At 38.6% G+C, this 23,446-nt stretch overlaps 2 protein-coding genes across 2 annotated transcripts in view; one reads left to right on the top strand and one right to left on the bottom strand.

The window, feature by feature from the left end:
- The window catches only part of LOC146147057 (ferroxidase HEPHL1-like), a 16,745-nt gene extending 10,497 nt beyond the window's left edge, over positions 1 to 6,248 (top strand). Inside the window, exons 15-22 of the mRNA XM_083388389.1 lie at positions 299 to 515; positions 982 to 1,109; positions 1,365 to 1,487; positions 1,787 to 1,913; positions 2,300 to 2,467; positions 3,002 to 3,137; positions 3,692 to 3,852; positions 4,601 to 6,248. Coding sequence (XP_083244515.1) covers positions 299 to 515; positions 982 to 1,109; positions 1,365 to 1,487; positions 1,787 to 1,913; positions 2,300 to 2,467; positions 3,002 to 3,137; positions 3,692 to 3,852; positions 4,601 to 5,145 — 1,605 coding nt within the window. The 3' untranslated portion in view covers positions 5,146 to 6,248. The remainder of the gene's footprint in view (positions 1 to 298; positions 516 to 981; positions 1,110 to 1,364; positions 1,488 to 1,786; positions 1,914 to 2,299; positions 2,468 to 3,001; positions 3,138 to 3,691; positions 3,853 to 4,600) is intronic.
- LOC146147056 (hephaestin-like protein) lies at positions 5,239 to 23,446 on the bottom strand. The gene is made up of 22 exons (XM_083388390.1): positions 23,261 to 23,446; positions 22,786 to 22,927; positions 21,640 to 21,824; positions 20,209 to 20,324; positions 19,628 to 19,734; positions 19,000 to 19,194; positions 18,433 to 18,559; positions 17,721 to 17,901; positions 16,714 to 16,912; positions 16,359 to 16,438; positions 14,995 to 15,125; positions 14,268 to 14,432; positions 13,652 to 13,790; positions 12,994 to 13,132; positions 11,810 to 12,020; positions 10,430 to 10,557; positions 10,210 to 10,335; positions 9,118 to 9,244; positions 8,126 to 8,290; positions 7,613 to 7,748; positions 7,079 to 7,239; positions 5,239 to 6,094 (listed from the first exon to the last, which is right to left on the bottom strand). The coding sequence occupies exons 1-22, from the start codon at positions 23,425 to 23,427 to the stop codon at positions 5,586 to 5,588; spliced, it is 3,636 nt and encodes a 1,211-aa protein (XP_083244516.1). The 5' UTR covers positions 23,428 to 23,446; the 3' UTR covers positions 5,239 to 5,585.

Here is a 23,446-nt window from a genome sequence, read left to right as displayed (position 1 = left end):
AGTTTAAATGTAGGCCCGACTATTTGGGTTTTATGGCATGATGGTGACATAGAAAGTTGCAAAAGTTAATCATTTAAAGTAGCATATTTTATCTTTTAAAATTTTGATTGCGGTTTAGCTTTCCGATTTAATCAAGAAACAAAATGTTATACTAAAACACCAATGTAAATAAGGCAAACTCTTCACAGTTTCTTCAAAAAAGTGTCACAGCGTTTACTTGTTAAGGTAGCCTACTTTCTCGCTTTAATCCCCATTTTTTTTAATATAAATCAACGGTTGCATCCGCCAATCTTTACAGGCAAAGACGTGCAACAACGAATCCCCTGCCATGATCAAAGACAGCACAACTACAATAAATAGCGCAGCGAAGGGCACAGTTCGTCGTTACTACATCGCCGCAGAGGAAGTAATGTGGAACTACAATCCTTCCGGGAAGAACACGATGGGCGACTCGGTAAACGTGGTGGGCAACTACGGTTACGAGCACCTGCACAGGATTCCCGGGAAGACTATAGGTTTGCTGCTTTGATGTTATTTGTGTATTATACAGCTGATGCGTTTCATAAGAAAGCTTCCTGAAAATCGCCATATCCCGTGCCCTCACTTTTGATAATTTTTTTGTACACGAAACCCAAGCATTGTCTGACTAACTTGCAACTAGATAAGTCCGATAATATCGGATCCGATCCGATACCTAATGCTAAGTGGTAGTGTCGTTACCGATACGATACTAAATTAATATAGGTATTTTATGCAGCAATTGTTACCTTGAAAGGTATATTTATCAACAAAATAGTCGGTTGACAACTGATGGTAATAAAATTTATCGGATTACAAAGTCAATTATCGGACATATTTCTAACCCTTGTAAACAACTTGTTCACTTTCTCATTAAAATTTCGAACCAGGTAATTTCTATTTTTGTAAGTGTGAGCCTCTAGTGATTTATTATCTACAGCAACTTAAATGGTTGTTTTGCAGGTTCGGTGTACAAGAAGGTTTTGTACGTTGGCTACACCGACGACACCTTTACCGTTCGCACGCCAACTCCAGAACACATGGGAATATTAGGACCGGCGATCCGGGCAGAAGTGGGCGATACTATACATGTAAGTTCATTTCAATAGTTGATATGTCAGAGGTCGGTTGCTTTAAAAATTGTAGCATAAGGGCTTCGATATGGAAAAACGACTGGTGGCGACATTGTTTGGTAGATATCTATTGGTGACACTAAGCCTTTAAGGTAAAATTTAATGAAAATTTAGTTTTAACATCACCTGTATGTTCTTCGAATATAATTATGCTGTAAAGCTTCTAAGAGTTTGATGCTCTGGTTACAGTTAGCATATCGTTATAATGCATAGGTGACGTTTTGGAACAAAGCCAATCGACCATACAACATGCATCCGTGGGGAGCATTCGACGCCGCGTACACTATACACAACCACTCAGTTGCGCCTGGTGAAGTAAAGGAATACCAGTGGAAGGTAAAGAAGTTCTTTTAAAAATTAAAATACCTATGATGGTAATACATGTCTTTTCCGACTTGACTGTTCGATGCTTGGTGAATAAAATAAATATTCGTATAACAAATATGATCATTCAGGATCAGCACATTTGAGCAGGTAATGTGAATAGACTTTCTATTGCCACTTGAAACATAAAATTTCTTAACCGGACTTGTAGACAAGCGTGAAAATTCGCGTTACCTTATAAAAAATACAGGCTAACATAGCGTGTAAATGTAGCCTAAAGAGCTCAACCTCAACTCGTCATATTTTCGTAGGTTCCAGAATCGGCGTCGCCCACTGGCAAGCAGCCGAGTTGCTTGTCCTTCATTTACGTGTCTTCAGTGGACAGAGCGGCTGACGTCGCCGATGGATTGATGGGTCCACTAGTCGTTTGCAGGCCAGGTGAATTCATTTAGGTTTAGTAGTTATTAGAGAGTTTACAATGCCTGTAGCATCTGTTAAAATAATCTGATAATAAAGTGCAATACTGTATTGTATTTCATCACATACTCACATACGTTAAACACTTTTACTAGATATTTCATAACATATGTATACGTTTAACACTTTTACTAGAGATTTCGTCACGTATATATATACGTTGAACACTTTTACTAGAGATTTCATCACATATATATACGTTGAACACTTTTACTAGAGATTTCATCACACATATATACGTTGAACACTTTTAGTATAGATTTCATCATATATATATATACGTTAACTTTTACTATAGAGCAATGGAAGACAGGCAACTCGTAACTCCCTCTTGTATTTTGTTTTAGGAAAGATCGACAACGCTGAAATTGACAAAGAGTTCTTCCTGCAATTTTACATCGTCGACGAGAACCTCAGTCACTACCTGGATGACAACATTCGCTTGTACATCGGAACCGACCCATCCAGCTTCAACAAGAAAAACGGCGCTTTTGTGGAGTCAAACAAAATGATGGGTGAGTTCGAGGTATGCTTCTTATTAGACGCAGCATCACCTCCTAAACATTTGAGCAGTAATTTTTTTCTCCGTGTTTTTCCCCGTGCAAAAAGCTGTATCATCACTGCAATAAAGCCAAAGAGAATAAAAAACATTATAAAAGCACACGATGTGAACTTTGTTTGTATTTTGGTCAAATCTTACACTAATTATTATATATATTTATAAGGTTTGTAATTCAACTTTGCTCAACAAGAATATACTCGAACATTTCCCAAGTATAAAAACTTTTTCGAGGGGCCATTGGTAACGGCAAAACTGAGATAGAACAATCTTTAGTCACGTAATAAAAGTTCAACTGAGTTGGCCTGGCAAACTTCTGCCAGGAGGCAATATGAGTGTCTCTGATTTTTAGAAGTTTTGTTGACCAAGTATGTTTTCATATATTTAATATCCGCCCTTGTTTTCTGTGGACCTCGGAACCAAAAAAAAAATTCGGAATTGCTTATACGAAATCATATACAAGTATTTAACCATATTCGCTGTTTTACAGCCATCAACGGATTCCTATTTCACGTGGGCGGCTTGCAAATGCTCCAGGACGACATCGTGCGGTGGCATTTGATTGGCTGGGGAAACGAGAAGGATTACCATTCGGTTCACTTCCACGCTAACACATTCAAACTTATGTAAGTGTGCATTTCGCCGTAAAAATGAACTTTACGCACCCAAATTTCGACCTTGCTTATTATGAGACAGAAGTTACAATGTTTGAAAATTATGCAGAAAGCTAAAACTAATACGACCCTTTGAACATTGTGTTGTTTGCCTTCCACTGCAAAATTTGAATATATTTTCATACTATTGTGGTCCTAGTCAGAACGCTAACCTGCTGTAGATAAAAATGCAGCACTGCTGACCCGGCCCGCAAAGCAAATTCTAGTTCAAAATAATAATTGGTTACAAAAACACGAGGGCGGGTAAGGTTACTAATAATTAATCGATGTATATTCTAACGGGACCAAAAACACTAAGCGAAAATAACGGTGGCTAACGACAAACTATTTTTTGTAACTTGGACCTAGACAGGCGTAAATTCAACTTGAGCGTCCGCTGGTTCTCTCGATGTTTAATAGGCTATGGTCGTTTATGGGGGTTTTCACTGTGTTCTCTTTTTTCTATTATGAAATGGACACCGGTTCCTTTTTTTTCTTGATTGTGAAAATCTATTGATTCCTCGCAGCACGGACGGCAGCTACAGGGGTGACGTGTTCGACGTGTTCCCGGGCTTCTTCGGCACGATGGACATGCGCACGGTGGCGGTGGGCGAGTGGCTGCTCCACTGTCATGTCTTCCAACACGTCAGGCTCGGCATGGAGACAGTCTACACCGTCGCGCCACGAGGTGAGAGCATAAAATGACGATGAGGTTAACGCTGGCCCGCGGTTCGTTCACATCGTATAAAGGCGTGAATGCTGTGTACAGCATTGTAATGCTGGGTTTTGTGGTAACGGCGTGAGAAGATGATTTTGTTTTTTTAAAAGGGCAGCTTGGACTTTGGAAAGGGCAGTTTTATCGATAACTATACTCTTTGTTATAAGCAGGGCTGCGGGTTATATTTCAAATCCAGCCGAAAAAATAAACTTGAGCTAGACTCCCGAACTCCGACTAAAGTCATTATCTTCAAGTCCGACTCCGACTTTATACAGCCTATATTCCACCTATATTGACAGAACTAAAATAGGATTTTTATTTAAGGGGTCATATAACTGACCCAACAAAAATACGTGGTTCACAGTTTACGGCCTTACCGGTTTTGAAATTGGTACTGTCCATGCGCCTGGTTGTAAGCATCATGGGAGGCATTGTGCAGCATGGATCCTGAATATTTTCTTACCTAACAGTTAGTTATGACGAATTACTGGTACTTCGAAGCCATTTGTCTTTATGTATTTGGCTGAGTAAATCTTTTGTCCTGCCATTTTCGAAAAGTATACATCTGTTTAAAAATCTTAATAACCTAAAATTCATATCTGTTATTCATGATAATAATATAATACGTTAAGGCAAATCAATAAACAAGCAGCACCATACCTACGAGCATACCTATCACCTAAACACCTTAAACCAAACTTGAACGAACAATTTGCAGAAATGACAAGTGCACTGTTCGACGAGGCGCGAAAGGCGCGGAAGAAGTACGACGTTTGCGATCTGACCGAGGTCGCCGGCAAGCGTGCGTGCGTCTGCGGCAACATGCGACTGCGACGCAGCTCCGGCCTCATAGGCCCGGGCCCTGCTGTGCGCGTCCGCCAGCCCAACGGCTCCGTAAGCACGATCGACCCATCTCAAATCAGTCACCTTGACTTGAGCGGCAACCGGCTAAACTTCTTTGAGGCGCGCGGCATCCTTCGAGCCTTTCCTAACCTTAGGTCGGTCGACTTAAGTGGCAACCGTGTCAGGTTTGTAACCGGTAGTCTGGTCGCGAACAACGAGCACCTTAAAGCGCTGATTATGCGCGACATGCCCAGCCTCTTCTACGTGTCGCCGTCGCTTGTCGCCGGCAACGCGGCACGCGGCACACCGTCGCACGACTTCTCGCTGCTAGATCTGAGCGACAACCGGCGCCTTAATCCGGCATGTCTGCGCCGCGTCTTCTACAACATGAAGGAGTTTACAAACTGCCTGAAACCCTAAAGCTGAGGTGCCTGTTTTTAATGTTACCTAAGCTAATTTCGCCCAGATCTCTCTGCAGCGTTTAAAACGCCGCTGGCTTGCACCAAATTTGCCTTATTTCAATTGTATATAAGTGTATTACGACTTAAAAACCGTAAAGTGTGACGTTTTGTGCATGGGCAATTGACGCAAAATCCATTAAATAAAGTTCAACGCTGAAATGTTTTTATCTCAAATGTGGTTGAATCCCGTATTGTACACATTAATCAGAGTTTAATCGTGGTTCGTAACAGTGAATGAGTGTACTTAGCTTTAACTTTAATTGAAAGCCTTACCGTAAAAATCATAACGATATATGTACATCTTACAAACGCTTGCCTCGGCTTTTTCGCCTTGGTCCACGTGTGTCCGGGCAAGCAACATATTTACAACGAAAATTGCCGAGCAACCAAAGGCACGAGCTACTGCCCGTCGCGACAAGCCTGGAAGTGTTCCTGGCTTATGAACATACGATTGAGGCAGGCCGGCAGCAACTGGGGGTTGTTGGACAGGTCGATCATATCCATGTCGCGACCAACTACAAGCTTTCTGGCGACGCCGGTCAGGGACGGGGTGTTTCTGGCCACCAGGGTGGCGAGGTGCTTGTTCCTTGAAAGCAGGTTGCGGTGCAGTTTGGCAATCGGGTTCCCGTTGATGGTTGCCACGCGGAGATTGTGGAATCGCTTGAGCACTTTAACTACTTCTCGGTCGCTCAGCATATTGTAGCTGAGATCGATGCTGGTCACAAGCTTTGCGGCCACCATTCGCTGCTTGCCGTGCCCGTTGCTCGCGTTTACCTTCCACCGGTTGCCGTTGAAGAGGTCTTTGTAATTGGCAAGGCCCATGCCGCTGCAGTCCAGCACGAAGTTAGGGCCGTCCTTGTGCGCCTCACAGCACTCCTTGTGAGGACGTTCCTGTTCTGCCGTTATACCTGCGCCAAGAGGGTTTGCTTCGGGTCAGTGCGCATGTTTTAGAAGTCTCTGACTGGAAAGCCCGGATGCCAATGGAGTTTTCTCATCAACTCGTATGCAGAAGATTAGTAAATTATATCAAGTCCTTTATTAGAAAAGTCAACAAGCATAAACAAAGAAAGATCCTTGCTTCGGTTTTTAAGACGTATATAGTTGGTTAAAATTAAAATACATGTTTTGAAAATCAAACCGAGCAAATAGAGGTCGTGCAAGAAAAACAAGCATCACCATAAGAGCAGATATATTATTAAACAGGACCAAAATTATACTGGGGAGACAGTTAAGCGCAGTACTATACTTTAAACAGTTAGACATTATGAATAAAAACTAAAAAAAACAGTTGGGGTCAAAAGAAGAAAATATTTTATGAAAAAGAAATGGTATTATGCAACGAGACACGAGGTACAATAAGGTCTATAATTACTACTCAGACTTGTTAGTACATCAACACATTTTGGCAGGCCTCTACGTTAAAAATTACATATAAAATATTCGTCGAGCAAACACAATTAGGCAAAACAAATCTACTTAGGTCATTAACATTAGAAGTAGAAAATGTACAATCCGGAAAAGAATGTCAATATCATGCAGCAAACTGTTAGTTCAATTTTTTATTTAGAAATATATATTTGAATATCTATAAAAAACCTACACAGCCTATTATTTTTAGTTAAAGCAAAAATAAAAAAAACATGATATCAATAATAAAGTACACTTTTTACATTTTACACAGGTAGCCGCAGTATGCTAAAATTAATTGCAGTATTACTAGTGATGCCATATTAAATACTTGGTGTGACATAATGTAAAGTCAAAATGCCAATGATCCCTTTAATAATAAAGCTAATATTAACCTACTTCACAAGTTTGAACAAACTAATAATTCTAAACATTTTGTAAAACATATTTGTTAAACTGGTTAAGGAAAGAATAAAGCTACGGACCGCTGTCCATCACGGAGTAGGTGGTTTCCATTCCTCCGTGCATATGATCGAACACGTGACAGTGGAGCAACCAATCACCGACGGCGATTGTTCTCATGACAACTGTTCCAAAGAATCCCGGAAAAACATCGAACACGTCACCGCGATATACGCCGTCGGTACTAAAGCGAAAAGAGTAAAATAATAACTGTTTTGACAGTGCAGTTGCCCCATACCTTTTATGCTTTCGGAAAAAACAAATTAGAGCCAAATGTTTCGTAGCCAACCGCATGTTAATACTTTCAAAGGCTAAAAATGAAATTAATTTATAAGTAAATCAATTTTCCATACTCTCGGGTGATATTGTGGTTCTACATTGTTGTTAGAATGACTTAAAACATTTAGGTAAAAACTAAATAAAACGAATTATATTTAACTTTGGAAACTGACTATTTTCTGGATACATTTTAGGGAGGTTTCGTTACAATCTACCTTAATAAAACAAACATAAATCTAAATATTATTACTATAATATTATCTTAATTCGCTACTCACATCGCATCATAAGTGTGGGCGTGGAAGTGAACCGAGTGATAATCCTTCTCGTTTCCCCAACCGATTAAATGCCACCGCACGATGTCGTCCTTGTACATGTTCAGTCCATCGACATGAGACAGGTACCCGTTGATTCCTGGAGAGGCAAATACAATATAAAAACAAAACGTAATTACTGAAATAAGATAGCATTATTACTGAAAAGCAGGGCTACAGAGTCCGATATATATATTTTCGAACTGATCCTGACAGTAGGTTGTTTTTAAATGGCTTGTTGGGAAGTTTGTTTGGCTTGTGTAGTTCCTTAAAACAGTCAGATATGCCTGCTACGAATAATGGCACGACAAAAGTCTGTTTTTCAGTGAAAGGATTGCCGTATGACTATCTCCAAATTACTAAAACCGCTGAATACCAACCTAAAGCATTATAACCCTACTTTCGGGGTGGTCAGACTTTGCAACGTACAATCTACAATCGAAATAAAACGATTCGCCATCAGCTCAAAGACTTCACCTTTCATTTTATTGCTCTCCTCGAAGTTCTTGCCCGGCACGAATTCGCTCGGTTCGACTCCGATAAATTCCCGGATGTTGTCGTCGATGTAGTGACTCAGGTTTTCGTTGACCACTTGGAACTGGAGGAAGAACTCCTCGTCTATGTCGCCGCTGTCCAGGCCGCCTAACCATTCGTCAGAGTTAATGTTGAATACAATCAGCTCAGGTTTTGTATGTTCCGATAACTGGCTATCAAACTGGGCTCGGTGAAAATGCCCGATTGCCCGTGCTACGTTGCATGATTTATTGACTGATGAACTATTATTACTGATTTATGGTACTAAATCATTTCAGAGCGTTATAGCAGTTAGTATACCAGTACTGATTCAAATTACAAGAGTATTTTCTTTTTATTAAAATGTTGAGGTCCTCTGTTATTTCAAAGAAGCAACAAAGTCTAACTGAAAATTTTTGGATGTATAATTGCAGAAGTACGCTTTGAGCTACCCTTCGATAGTAATTTAAGATACCGTTTGGGTTGCCTAAAACAAATTGCCCTTGTCAATAGTTATGCTATACTTAATATATAGGATATAGTATATTGATTTGTGACTGAAATGCTCCAAAAACCTAAGAGCAATAAATGTGTATTCAAGTTTAATTGGGGTTATAATCAGGCCCCTAGTTAAGCATAAGCCCCAAGTTAAGCCAGATCTGAAGTTTGGTGACAAGATTTAACCAGTTAGACCAATTTAATGCTTAACAGATGGCATTAACCGCTTAATATTGATTTTATGTAAGTTATTAACCTATAATATTGTTTGTTTTTTCCTACGTTTCGCATGGTTGTCGTTGCCTTGCAAGTCCAAGTCATTTTTGAGGGAACTTAAGTTCAAGTCAAGTCACTTTGGATAACTAAAAAGCTAAGTCAAGTCCTTATCATAAAAATTAACCCTTAAATTATTCAAATTGGTCCGATCATGGCCAATAATCTAATACGTCAATATGAACCTTTCCGGCACACAAGCAAAGGGCCCATCAGTCCGTCTGTGGCGTCAATCGGCTTATCAACTGATGAGAGGTAGATGAACGACACGCAACTTGGTTGTTCGCCGCTAGTCCCCGCCGATTCCGGCACCTACAAATAGAAACTTTGTCGTGATCTGTGCGTCGTGTCGAAACATACTTTTTCTAACGTTGCTTTCATATTTAAAGACGTAAGTTAAAACAACTTTTTTCAGAAAATACGACTTTGGAGATATTTGATGTTAAAAATTGGCAAAGCTGCTGCAAATCATGATTTTACCGAGATTGGTTTGCAACTTCTATGATTGGTGTTATTCATATAACTCACTAATGTGGCCTAAAATATATTTGTTTACAAAAAAAATATAAATTAATCTAGACTTATGTATTTTTTCAACGAAACGTATACCTTAAGTAGCCCCTTTTACTTAAATTTGCGCAATTAGGGAAATCGGCTGTGCTTTACCGAAATAAAGTAGTTTCTAAGATAATTTTTGCACAGACTAACAATGGCATAGAGTTTAGACCAGTGGTTTTCAACCTTTTTTCTTTCGTGGCCCATTTTCGTTGAACGAAAATTCTGTAATCCAATAAATTTTTATGAATGGACAAACTATAAAAAGGTTTAGAACAAAATATAGCGGAGCATATAACAATAAATTTATGTTTCATTTTCATTCCTACTCAATTCCTCCCCAAGCCATTATTCCTGTAAAGTTAGGTATAGTGACGCAAATAAAACTAAATTCTTCTATAAATCTAGCTTTTCTAAATTGGTCTGTGGCCCATCTAAAAAGTTTCCATGGCCCACCAGTGAGCCATGGCCCACTGGTTAACAACCATACAACTCTTTTCTGGCGAAATCTTATTTTCCACAAAATTGAACTTAGTAGTTTTTAAACTTCGGTCTTCATATTGCAGCTTTGATTGGAACAATCAAACTGAACCCACCATGAACAGCCCCTTCTAGGCTAGGCCACTTTTTACATTTAAACGTTAGACGAAAAATGTATGGATACATTTTGCTGCCAGTAAATTAGGAGAATTTTCATCAACCCAGATTGCTCGGAAACCTACCGTCCATTCGTAATTCATTCGTTCACCAGGTAAGACAGCAACTGGGTCCAAGTTATCGGCGTTGGGGTCGATCGCTCCCCAGGGGTGAATGTTGTAAGGACGCTTTGCTTTGTTGAAGAACGTAATCTTTAAAAACATAACATCGGTCGTAGGATTAACATCATATATTACTGCTTTAAATGTGACAAATTATTTTTATTTTTGAAGCTTTTCTACCCACCGAGATTTTATCGCCAACTTCTGCTTTAATGATTGGACCCAAGAATCCAAGATGGTTTGCTTTTGGAACTTTCGTTGTGAAAGTGTCGTCCGTGTATTGGTAGTACAGAGCCTTTATGTATGTGGAACCTGAGTATAAATTTGTGATTGGAATGTATTTTATTCACTCACACCTATAAGTATATCGAAATTATTACTTGGTTATGACAATACCGCTATATCAAAATGACTCCTTGTTATAAGATTTAAGAACTGATGTGCATATCGAAATGACTACTTTGTTATGTGGACATAGAACTGATGTGAATATCGAAATGACTACTTCGTTATGAAGATATAGAACTGATGTGAATATTGAAATAACTACTTCGTTATGTGGATATAGAACTGATTTGTATATCGAAATAACTACTTCGTTATGTGGATATAGAACTGATTTGTATATCGAAATGACTACTTCGTTATGTGGATATAGAACTGATTTGTATATCGAAATAACTACTTCGTTATGTGGATATAGAACTGATTTGTATATCGAAATGACTACTTCGTTATGTTATGTGGACATAGAACTGATGTGAATATCGAAATAACTACTTAGTTATGAGGATATACAACTAAAGTGAATATCGAAACGCCTACTTTGTTATGTTATGTGGACATACAACTGATGTGAATATCGAAACGACTACTTTGTTATGTTATGTGGACATAGAACTGATGTGAATATCGAAATGACTACTTCGTTATGAAGATATAGAACTGATGTGAATATTGAAATAACTACTTCGTTATGTGGATATAGAACTGATTTGTATATCGAAATAACTACTTCGTTATGTGGATATAGAACTGATTTGTATATCGAAATGACTACTTCGTTATGTTATGTGGACATAGAACTGATGTGAATATCGAAATAACTACTTAGTTATGAGGATATACAACTAAAGTGAATATCGAAACGCCTACTTTGTTATGTTATGTGGACATAGAACTGATGTGAATATCGAAATGACTACTTCGTTATGAAGATATAGAACTGATGTGAATATTGAAATAACTACTTCGTTATGTGGATATAGAACTGATTTGTATATCGAAATAACTACTTCGTTATGTGGATATAGAACTGATTTGTATATCGAAATGACTACTTCGTTATGTTATGTGGACATAGAACTGATGTGAATATCGAAATGACTACTTCGTTATGAAGATATAGAACTGATGTGAAATAATGTGTATAGCGAAATGACTACTTAGTTACGAGGATATCGAACTGATGATGAGAAATTACTGCTTGGTGGGAAGCAATTAGTCCACATTCCAGTACAACGTCATCTAGAGCCCCTTAAAAAAAACAGTAGCAGGTTCTTACCGATGGTCTTGCCCGGTTCTCGATGCGCGTAATCGTAGCCGTGGTTTCCCTTGACGTTTACCGACGAGCCGTCGATGTTGAGCTTGGAAGGACTGTAGTCCCACTGCGTCTCCTCGGCCGCGATAAAGTAGCGTCTTGTGATTCCGTCCTCCTCAACTGCTTCCTGCCTTTCCTCCGCTTCATCAACTGCTTCCTTGTTGCAGACACTGGACTGCATTGCAGGCGCGACAATGTTATTGGAATACGCAAGTAAGGCCGGTTTATGAACTCGGAATCGGTCTGGGGCGGTGGGCGTTATTTGTTAATTTAAAACGATTGCGTGCAAAATGTGTATCGACCAGGCTTTAAACTTTTCTCGTTGCAGACGTCGGACTGCGGTAAAACAAGGTTATTGGTATTGGGAATGTCCGATTCTCTGTATTCTATTGCGATAGGTTATATTTCGGGCAAAAATACGTCCATCCGACTTGATATCAAATTACGTCATTACTACTGTCAAATAAGCAAAATTGTAAATAATTAAATGTGCAGTGCAATGTCTTCAAATGGTAAGGCACCAATTTACCTTTTCGTTGGAAAGACTATTATCTTCGATTGTTATCTGTGATTTTTTAAGATGGTAAACGTCGCGTTTGATCGCAAATCATGGTTGAAGGTACAAGCTAATTTGCTATCAAATCCGCACTGATATCACCCCAGTTTTGGACGAGTATTGATATTATCAATTGGTATACGGAATCGTCACCGATCAGATATTATCCGACATTTATTTGTGAAATACGCCGAGGGCGACACAATAACTCGAACCCAGCAAGAAATTGACTTTTAGGCCTATTTATAAATCGCGTCGATTATTGTGGGCAACAAACTTAGAACACAATTAAATTTACTGTTTGACAAGATGATAAAAATTCAATGGAAATCCAAGACTGTAGAAGGTAAAAATAATGTATAAATGAGCTTTTTAAATTCGTGTTAAGAGTTGGGGATAAAAAACTAATCTGACTAGATCCAGATGACTGAAAATAATTATTACCCTTTTTCACGTATCTCGGACGGGATAAGTATTTATTTGTAATATATCTTATGCGTATCAATATAAGTTTTTCTTAAATTAGTTGCCTTATCGTCATTCGGTGACGAGACGAGGCTTATTAAAAATCCAGGTCACTTTTGCAAAATACCTCAAAGACTGCAAACATCCCGGAAGCGAGATGGTCGATGAGAACGCAGTAGACCATTCCATTTACAGCGTTCGTCGGTCGAACCGTGATGGTTTGCGAAGTGTGAGGGAACAGGTTGACCGCTCCATTTGGTATATCCCTGCACAGCCATGGATTTTGTTTAACGACCAAAGCATTACGACGTGATAAAGAAACTTATAAAAACAGGCATTCAAGCAAGCGTACAGGACTTAGATATAACCTACACTATTATTATAATTTGTGTTATTAAGGTAATTTACCTATTACCTTGTAGTACAACATTATCAAGTTGCAATTGTATTGGCTTGTTATGTAATAATACAAAAGTGCGCCGCGAGTTGTTTTCTATTGTTTGTTTGCTGCAAGTAGTAAAAGGTGGAGAACCACTTGTCTACAGTGAGGTTACAGATGCTGCATCACACTGGCAAAATTTGGCACGAGGCGTTATTCGTAATATAATAACGGTTGGTCGCTCACAATAAAATATAAAAACTATGCCCCTGAGAGCTGTATTTAACTAATTAAAACTTAAAAAGGCAAACTTTTCTGTATAAAATTACTAAGAATATAATAAACTTCGAAGGCTGACATTATTCATGATCACGTTTGATTAAGGAATGTATTGTTGGACTCTTACTCTTGTCTGACGTTGATTCCGTCGAATTTGATGGCGTGAATGTCGAACTTTGTGCCGACCGCTAGTAGGTGGAAAGTGGTGTCCTCGTCAACGCACATGTCCAGTCCAAAAAGATTGCCGTACATTCGCCCGTTAATAGCTGTAAGTGGTTTGTACAAGTTAGACTATCGCCATTTTATACATTTGTTGTAAAAGGCGCCAAGACAGGTAAGTATGGCACTTGGTTTGGAAATGTTCTACCCGCCGATTTTGCGACAGCACGGTAGATATAAAAATAATTTGCAGTTATTTTGATTTTCCTACGGGATCCCTACACGGTAAACCAATATCAGATACAAAAATTGATTTAATCTAACGAAATAGATAAAATTGAGAACTCGCAAAGGCATGCAAACTTTTATATGTTATTTTAACAAAATTTGATTTGGCGAGTAATTTCAGTTTGGAATTGTTATATTAAAACTAAAATAATTTTTTCCAGCTTGAAATAGTGTTGGATTGGCTAAACGTACACATGAAATTGTTACTAGGAACGGTGCCGACACCACCTACTATCAGGCGTTTGTCAATCCTACCAGACTGCCGATCCGATATTATTGGACATCCCTAGACTTACAATGCATCATGTTGGATTCCTTAAAATCGGAGCTCTTCGTGTTGGTCCCTGCCGGATCTCCGGCGAACCTCTTCAGGTTCTCTTTAAAGTACCAGCTGCTGTTTTCGTCGTACACTGTCATCATCAAGTACCTGTTGCGCTTAGCCATCCACGCGGCGAGGGTTCCTGCATATCACACTGGTTTCTGACTATGTTGCGTGATTTGCAATGGAGCGATACGTCCAATACGGGCGATAAGTTACTTGAATTTCGAAACGCTCTTTGTTCCTAACTTAAACTGTTGTAAACAGCGAATAACATTTGGGAGGGGATAACTAAAATGTGGGTGAAAGGTAGTTTGAGTCAACATTAACATAAGTTATAACTGAAAATGTTTCAGTTTTAATACGTTAACGGTAGGCCTACTACAAATTTGATGCTTTTTTAATGTTACCAAACTTTGGCTTAAATACGTTTTATTGGATATTTGACAGATATTTTCATTTACCTTTGATATTTTTATATTTGATATTTGACAGGTGTTTTCATCTACATTTTAAATTTTTTACATTTAATATCTGACAGGTGTTTTTCTTTAATATGACGGTGTTTTACTTTTTAGCGAAGGGTTTTAAACTTTAAATCAAAGTAAATGGCAGTCTTCCTACCGCTTGGAATGTCAACGTCTATTTCGTATTCTGCGTATCGTTGGTTTTGTGTTTCTCATACGGTTTCGGGGTTTACTTGCCTCTCTTGCAAACCACGAGTGGACCGACCAATCCCGAGTTAGAGTCGGAGATGTACTCTAACGAGGAAGTGTAGAGGTAGGTGATGCAGTCAGGATCGTTGTCACCAGGAGAAACCGAGTCGGGTAAGGTCCTGAATAAAATTAATGGGGATGCTCACAAGTCGTTTTTGTGATGACTTAGTAAAGTTGCAACATTAGTGAAACATTTTCAGTGGCAATGAAAAGCTAGCAAAAAGTGATTTTCAATTTTCATTCTGAACTGAGTGGGACAAGGTTCGAAATAATGTGTGTTAGTGATTATAACATGTTGCTTTAGTGATGTCATAGATTATTATCGATCGAGAGCGAAATGGTGGAACGACAGCGCAAATGAAGTCATTAATGTCCATGTTTAATGCAAATCGTTTACAAAACAGTTCCAGTAGCAACCATATCAAAGTGAATTTACTAATTTCAAAAAAGGGTTTAGATCACAAAATTAAGTTGAGACTATTGAACTTTGGCGTAGATTTTTTTGCCCAAAATGTTGTCCAAATGCCACTTAAACATAGCCTATCATAGTTTCCCGACAACAAATATGGCCCAAGCGTTTTATTTGACAACTGAAATCGAATAAAGTTGTTATGTCCATAGTTGCCATTTTTTTCTCACAGTAATCATCTAGATTTACCAAAAAAATAATCTAAAAACATCTAGATTTTTATGGAGAAATCTAAAAAAATAATCTAAAGAGATTTTTGAAAATATTCAATACTTTTGGACAAAAAATCAACATAAAAGCTTAATCAACGCCTGAGGCGTTGGCTTAATGCCGTATAAAGTTGCATAAAGGGACTTGCTTGATGCTTTAGATTTAAGATTTCTGCTTTATAAAACATTTTACTGAACATGACGAGTTACTGAAATTTCGATTTTATATCTCATCTTTTTTTTTCAATTTGCAAAAAACAACTTTTGAAATTACTGAAATATTTATCGTCAATAGCGAATCTGTCACTAATTTAGATTATACAATATTTTTTAATAAAAATCTAAAAAAGCATCTAACATCTAGATTGTACAATACTACATCTAGATTCAAACCAAAACATCTAAATCTAGATTAAAATAATCTAGAATGGCAACTATGGTTATGTCACAAATAAAACACGGTAATTTAATTGATTTCAAATCAGTGACTATGACCAACCAAGCAAGTGGGAAATGTGTTTATACGTGCGTTTAAACATTTTGCACTACATAGCTTGTCATAGTATAATTAGTTAGCCTATACGTACTATGTGTTTATGTTTTTGTTGCTTTTACCAGAAGTAGGCTACATAAGCATATTTTAGCTTTTACTTTTCTCCAATGGTAAGTCTTACCATGTGTATGTGTGCTTCATGTTCGGCAACACGGCGTAGGCTTCGGAGAAGTAAACACCATGAGGTTCCACGTTAAAAGCCTAAAGGCACAAAAGTCATGTTGAAAATGAATAAAGAGTTCGAAACGTTCAAAATAATAACTTATATACTTCTGTATGGGCTTTAATATTTCTAATACGCCTCACTTTGGTCACTTTGCAAGAACGTTATAACCTAATTCGGGAAGAAATAACAAACTTTAAGAAGTAATTTCATTCGTATTTAGACATTTCAAGAACGTATAATATTCAAAACATATATAGCACTTTGTTCAGACTTCTGTAAAGCCAATAAACATAACGACAAGTTTACATACGTGACTCCCCGCTTTGTTCTTAAAGGTGACTTGAAGGGTGTCGCCGATTTCTCCAGCAATAACCGGGCCAAGGATACCCATGTCCTCGGGATGCGGAGATGGGTCGGCGAAGGAGTCGGACGTGTACCCGCGAAACACGGCCTTCTTGTAAACGCCGCCGATGCGGTGCGGGCCGGTCTCGAAAAAGGTGGCCGAATCACTGGGGAAAAAAGACACAAACCGCCATTTAAGAGTTTTGTTTTCTTTTTGTACAGGCTGTTTTATAGCCACAATTCAATGTTGTGCAAAAGCGGGAGTTTACATTTGGGGAATCGCGGGTATTGTATTAAAATTTTATAGACATATTATATACGGTAATAAAAAATGGTTTTAGTGAGGCAATGCATATAGACTACAGTTTAACTGCTAAAATGCTCACAAGTGAGGCTAATTCGCATAATACAATCTATCAGGAGTTATCCATATATTGTTTTAATTCAGACAAGTGTTTGCAACATATCGCACAGGGGTACTTCATAGTTCTATAATATCGGTAGACGAGGTATCGGGCACTTCTTTAACAGCGTTCCAAGTGTTAAAAATGTTTATATGCAAAGGCGTTTATAAAGCAAAGAATCACAAGGCATTGGTTTGACTGGCGTTATTAATTTGTTTTTTTTGGGCTGTTAAAATAGTAAAACGTAAACCTTTCCCATTGTATATAGGTAGAATAAAATCAAGTCATATTTTGGGTTGAAATGGACGTTTGATTGAATTTAGGTAAGCTGGAACATTGACGCTCAAACCAAGCTCAGAACCAAACATTTAAAAAGTAGAAATATAAATACATTTTATGAGTATGCTGTTGCTGCCAGGCATTGTTTCAATTGTACAATATGGTTCTTCCGGCAAAATTTGGTTAAAGTGCCAACGTTTCGACCACCTATTCGGGCAATCTTCTTCAGGGCAATATAACTGCAACTAAAGGCGTCCGAAATTACCCTAATCGTATTAAGCGCCAGACTCACGTTCCGGGAAGGTCCAGTGGTTCCCCAGTAACGGTGTTGAGACCGCTTGGTCCGTAATCCCACAGCACCTCCTCCGCTGCCACGTAGTACCTCCTCGTCTCGCCGGTCAAGCTGTCGGAAGGGAGGGGCGAGGAAGGCTTGCGGCATGTTGCGTCCACTTCAAGCAAGGCGGTCATGCCCTCTGGCAAACAACGAACAGATTGGTATGTTATCGATGTAAAATGTTGGGCAGCGTATAGCGGCAAAAGCGTTTAATGTCGAGCTTGGGCGGTAATAGGAATTGGATTTATAATCCAGCACCGATATACCGTTGACAGTTTTGTTAAGGAAAGTCCCCCCCCCCCAAAAAAAAAAAATGGGATAGCACTCCAATCGGACCTTAACCTATAGGCACACGATATGAACGCGTCGCGCCTTGGAAGATTTAATTCCAGTTTTTAGTCAAGTTCCTGCACGTGATATAAGTTACAAAACTGTTTTAGATCACTAAAATCTAACAGCTTTTGTGCCATACGTAATAGATATCTTAAAATGAAATTTCTTAATTTCCAACATTTTTACAAGTTTCCACATCAATATCTGTGCTTTTCCCTAGTTTTTACTTGTCATCAACCTACGCCATTGTGGTCAAGTGATTCGTAATTTAACTTGGTAACTTTGCTGCCTCTTGTATAAAATGTAAAAACACAGTTTTAGTAGGATGACAACTTACCGGTGAAATGACTGTACAGTTGGCAAGCGATCATCCATCGTCCTGGATTGTCCGCCTTCATTGTTGACGTCACTAGCGTGGCCGGGATCAAAATGAAGGAGTCTTTTCGATGATGGTGACGCAGCAGCTGTGGAAAAAATACATCAATATTGCCGCTTGTCTTAACGTTTTGCTTCCTCTATTGCGACACTGTGATATACTTACTTGCCTTTTGCAATGGCATCTTTTAAACGACTGTTTTGAGCGAAATTACTAAATACAGTTTATGGGTCCTTTTCTCGATTACGGTACTATATTTTTATCGAAAGACGCAGCCGCATTGTCTTAAACACTACTTGGTTAAAAAACGTTAAACTAAATGATTTTGCTTACATTATCTTAATGATTTTATTTTGTAACATTGAATAGCGCTTTTAATGGTGTGAAATTTTTGTTTGGTTTTTAGGTCTAGTTTTCAAGCTCCGATATCGAGACGGATCGCAATACTTCAGATTTAAAATTATTTTTGCAAAGGTAATTATCTTAGAATGATGCTCATATCTACTCGCATTAAACCCAGTAGGCTACCGTTTGTCCTTGGAAATGGATGGGGTGCAGGTCCCGGTTGGAGCCCATACCGATCATCTGCCAGCTGATGGTGTCGCCCTGGCACACCTGGTAGCCTGGCGTGTTGCTGTACATGTAGCCGTTAACCGCGTGCATTTTGTTACCCTTCTTGAAGTACTTCTCCTTGATGTCCACCGTTTGGTTCGGCATGAATAGCTGTGCAAAAGCAACAAAGAGGTTGAGGCTGTTTGAAGAACTGTGTTAGATTAACAAGTTTACTTCTTTTCGCAACGGAACAAAAACAACCTTGGGCATAAACCGCTATCGACCTTTTGTGACTGGTAAACGACAAACGAATTGAGGGTTTTTGTTTTAGATATATTGGGCCAGAAGTAAAATTATTTTTTAACAAACGCTGGTCAGCTGTGTTTGATTTTATCCACACCTTGGACTTCATCAGAATGTCCAACTAGCAGTTTTAAGAGAGATGTGCTTAAGGCTACCAAGTTTTAGTCATAAGGTTGAATAATTAGTAAAATATGACCAGCTTAAAATATCAAAGTACGCTTTCTATGTGACTCGGTTTTCATTCAAAGGCTGTGAAGCCGTTTGTATTAAACTTTGAGCTGAACAAATTTGCGCAACTTACGTCCAAGTTCTCCCAGAAGTACCAGGTTTCACGCTCGTGTGCAATGAAGAACATGGCGACAAACTCGTGATCGACGTCCGTTCGCGTTTCGTCGTCGTTGTAAGTGCCTGTTGGCCGAATTGCAATCATGCGTGACAACAACACTCCAGGAGCCAGAATTGTTTACCAAATGTTTAATCTGTGTCGCTTCGACGAGAATCTACCGTGCTTGTGCGTTGCGCAATACCAAAACACCGTAACATGTAGGATTGCGACTCAACCTTATTTTTTCTCAGAATTCAAGGCACATTTTGTGGAAAACAATAAAATAAGTGTTTTCCCGTACTTCGGAAAAGTAACCACAGGGTCGTCAAAAAATTAAATTGATAAGCAGCGTATATTTTTTCTCAAAAGTTAGGACTTTCGACAAACTTACTCATTCACTTAAAACACTACATTACCGAAAATTAAAAAAAAATACATTTTTAGAAAATTTCAACAAAGAGGCCTATTTCGGTTCCTCCGAACAACATACCTAAATTACGTCCTACCTTTAATCTTAAAACTAAATCGACGAAATATCTCTCTTTGACTATATATACCTTTTCTGCAGACTAGCAATGCACCGATTAGGCCTGAGTTGATGTCGACTGGTGAATGCGTGTGCGAATGGTAGGCCCAGGTCATGCAGTTAGGGTCATCTTTTGCCGGGCCGTATCTGCATTTGATAATATTTAATTGGTTTTAGAATACCACCATTTTATTGAATAGTTGTCAACTGGGTAGCCTACTCATAAGTTTACAGTGGATAAAAATAGTTACGTAGTTTTACAGTCCTGTACGAACCTAAAAAGACGACCAAGCGTTAAAAAATGTTAAAAATTTAGACGTTAAACGAACTGGGCCAGACATCAATCAATTTTAGGGGGAAGGTGGTTATCTCGGGAATACAATTTTTTTTACCCAAACCGGCGGTAATTTTTGTATGGAATGAGAGTATTTATAAGGAATGAGAGCTAGACAGAGGGATTCACCGAAATGTTGGAATTTTATCAAAATTTCTTCGGTTGATGGGAACCTTGTTAATAACATCGTGACGATAGATGTTTTTTCGAAGATATTCTGTATTGCTGTCGACACCTATACGCAGGAAATTTCCGCGGTAAACTTAGAATTTTACTCCTTTCAGTTTCCAACAAAATAAGTTATTAGGATGGCGCACTTGTTATTTGTGTTTGTTTGTAAAACTCTTTTTTAAAGGCTTAAAACTACGTGGATCGCGCAACAAGCATTACTTAGCACTAAAATACGAAAAATGAACTTACTCTAATTTGGAATTAAAGCTTTAAGATGTACTTAGTAAGACGGTAAAGCATTTAAAGAACATCACTTCACACAAAAAGTGGCATATGAGCTTTTCAACGACGTTATATAAGCATAGACTAAAGAGTGACTAATATGAACCTGATTTCGACCCAAGCCCCATGAGTGAGTGTAATTTCAATTTGTGACTACCAAGATTCCGGGCCTTTACCCACATGGAACTATATTGGACCTGACCATAGACTCCAGATGTTTTATAAAGGTTCTATAGCTGTGTAATTTGGGACACAACTATATATGTAGGCCTATTACAAAAAGACATGCATACAATGCGGTGTTTGTAAGGGTCTTTCATTACTCCTACATACGTCATTGTCATCCTATGCATGTTTCGACTAAAATAAAATACTCGCGAAACCGAATCATACGGCGCATCGAAAAGGTGTGCAAACTGTTGCCGCGATATTAAATTATGAAGCGGAATAAATAGCAACTAATAATAACAGACTGGCCCTTCGAACTTGCTATGCTGGTAGATTATTGCTTCGCAGCGCAATAAGTTTTATGACTTTTAACTGGTTTTACCGTGTACTTAAACACCATTAGGGAAGGCAAAGCGTTGTCGTAGTCACAGCGATAAATTACAAAGCGAGCACAAATCAGTAAACAGTTAACCCGTGACAGTACAAATCAGAGCAGTCGGTACTTACGCTTCAAGCACTTCCCACTCGTAGGTGTAGCGGCCACCCGGCGGAACACCATCGTCCAGGTGCTGCGTGTCGTTGTCGAAGTAGCGGGCGCCCTCGTTTGCCTTCGTGTAGAATACTCCATGCGGATGTACGGTAAAGTTGCGTGACGCGTTGTTGAAAAGGTGGACTAGGATTCGGTCGCCAACCTGCGCAAAATGAATGGTAAAAACGACCTGGCGTTACCTTAGCCTTTTGGGAGTACTTTGTCTAAGAAATACGCTAAATTACGGCTTATCGCGCTCACAAAAGGCGGATCGGTCAGATGCCATGAGGTTGAGTGGCTTGCGGGTTTATATACTGCGTCTTAAAAATATGGACATGGACTAGGATTTGGTCGCCGACTTGCCACGAATGGACCGTGAGGGCATATATGCTGATCGATTTTGACATATAAAGTATACCTTGGAGCAGGGGTTCCCAACCTTTTTTACACTGTGGCTCTTTCGTTTATGTTTATATCGGGGGAAATAAAGTGTTTTGCGCATTGGTCAGTAATATTACAAACGTTAGCATTAAGAGGAATAAACGATCGATGTTTGTTTGTTTGTTTCTTGAAAAAAAAACGATGACAACCCTTTGCAGTAAAATGTATATAAAAGTACATGCGCTTTTCGCAAGCGGTATCGCCTGGGTTTTGAAATATAACTATGCATATTTCATTTTCCACAAGTAATAATCAAATAGGTTTTTGTATAAATTAATAGCAACTCAACCCTAATAAAATATTGGTAGACCTACGAAACAAAAGTAAAATAGACACAAGCACAACTTTTGAAATTTAAACGCTTGTTTCACTGGCAAAACTAGTAGAACGTTATGCCTTTTTTTCTTGTTATATTTCAGTTCGACAAATTATCATTTTTACGGCGCGGCGGAACTGTGGCTACTTTATAGTAAAACCAACTGTAATGCTTTCAGGCAATTGTTTTAGGGGCGAATTCAGATACACTAAAAATGTTTTATAAAGTGTGTTAAATTTTACAATTCATTTGAGTGTGAAGACATTCTACGGCGCATCTCGAGAATAAACAAGCTCACCAAGAGCCACAACACCGCAATTATTAAAAGTCAACTTTTACAACGATAAAATAAAAGCACTTGTCCCACCTCAGCTCTAATGGTCGGCCCCATATATCCCAGATTGGGGTCGTGCGGAATTTCTGTGGTGAACGTGTTGTCGGTATAGCGCCGATATACGGCCTTCTTGTATTTCTTCCCAATGTACATGTTGCTGTAGATTCTAGCAATCCTGTTATACAACAAACAAGATAACGACAATGTAAAGTTTTTTTTCAAAAAAAACGTCGTTCTTATTTTTTTAGAAGTTTTGTTACATAATATTCTATTTTCCCATTTTAAGTTTTTGCTAAGTTTTAATATAAATTTTCTTACTCGCCATTATTGTAGTATTGCCCTTATGCTTTCGTTGGAGATTTCTGCTATTTAAGCAATGGCATAGCGAATCTACGGGCGATATACAAATTGCTATAAATGAAAATAGATAAATTAATTGTCAATCGCACAAAATGTATATATTCCTTCACAACTTTTGCAGTCTGTTGGGCGTCGAAAAAACACTTACTTTTCGTAGTCCAGCTTATTGCCAGTGTACACGTTCAATCCAGAAGGCGCGTAATCCCAAATAATTTCTTTGATTGCAAGATAGTAAATCCTGTCCTTGGCCTCGCAGTAATTGGCAAGGGCTCCGACTATGATGGCAGCTACCAGAAATTTTGCAAGATGTCCCATTTTGCACAGCCGAAGTTAA

Source organism: Ascidiella aspersa, chromosome 4, assembly GCF_963924565.1.
Source record: "Ascidiella aspersa chromosome 4, kaAscAspe10.2, whole genome shotgun sequence".
NCBI classification, from domain to species: Eukaryota; Metazoa; Chordata; class Ascidiacea; order Phlebobranchia; family Ascidiidae; genus Ascidiella; species Ascidiella aspersa.
This window is presented reverse-complemented; position numbering and strand designations above follow the sequence as displayed.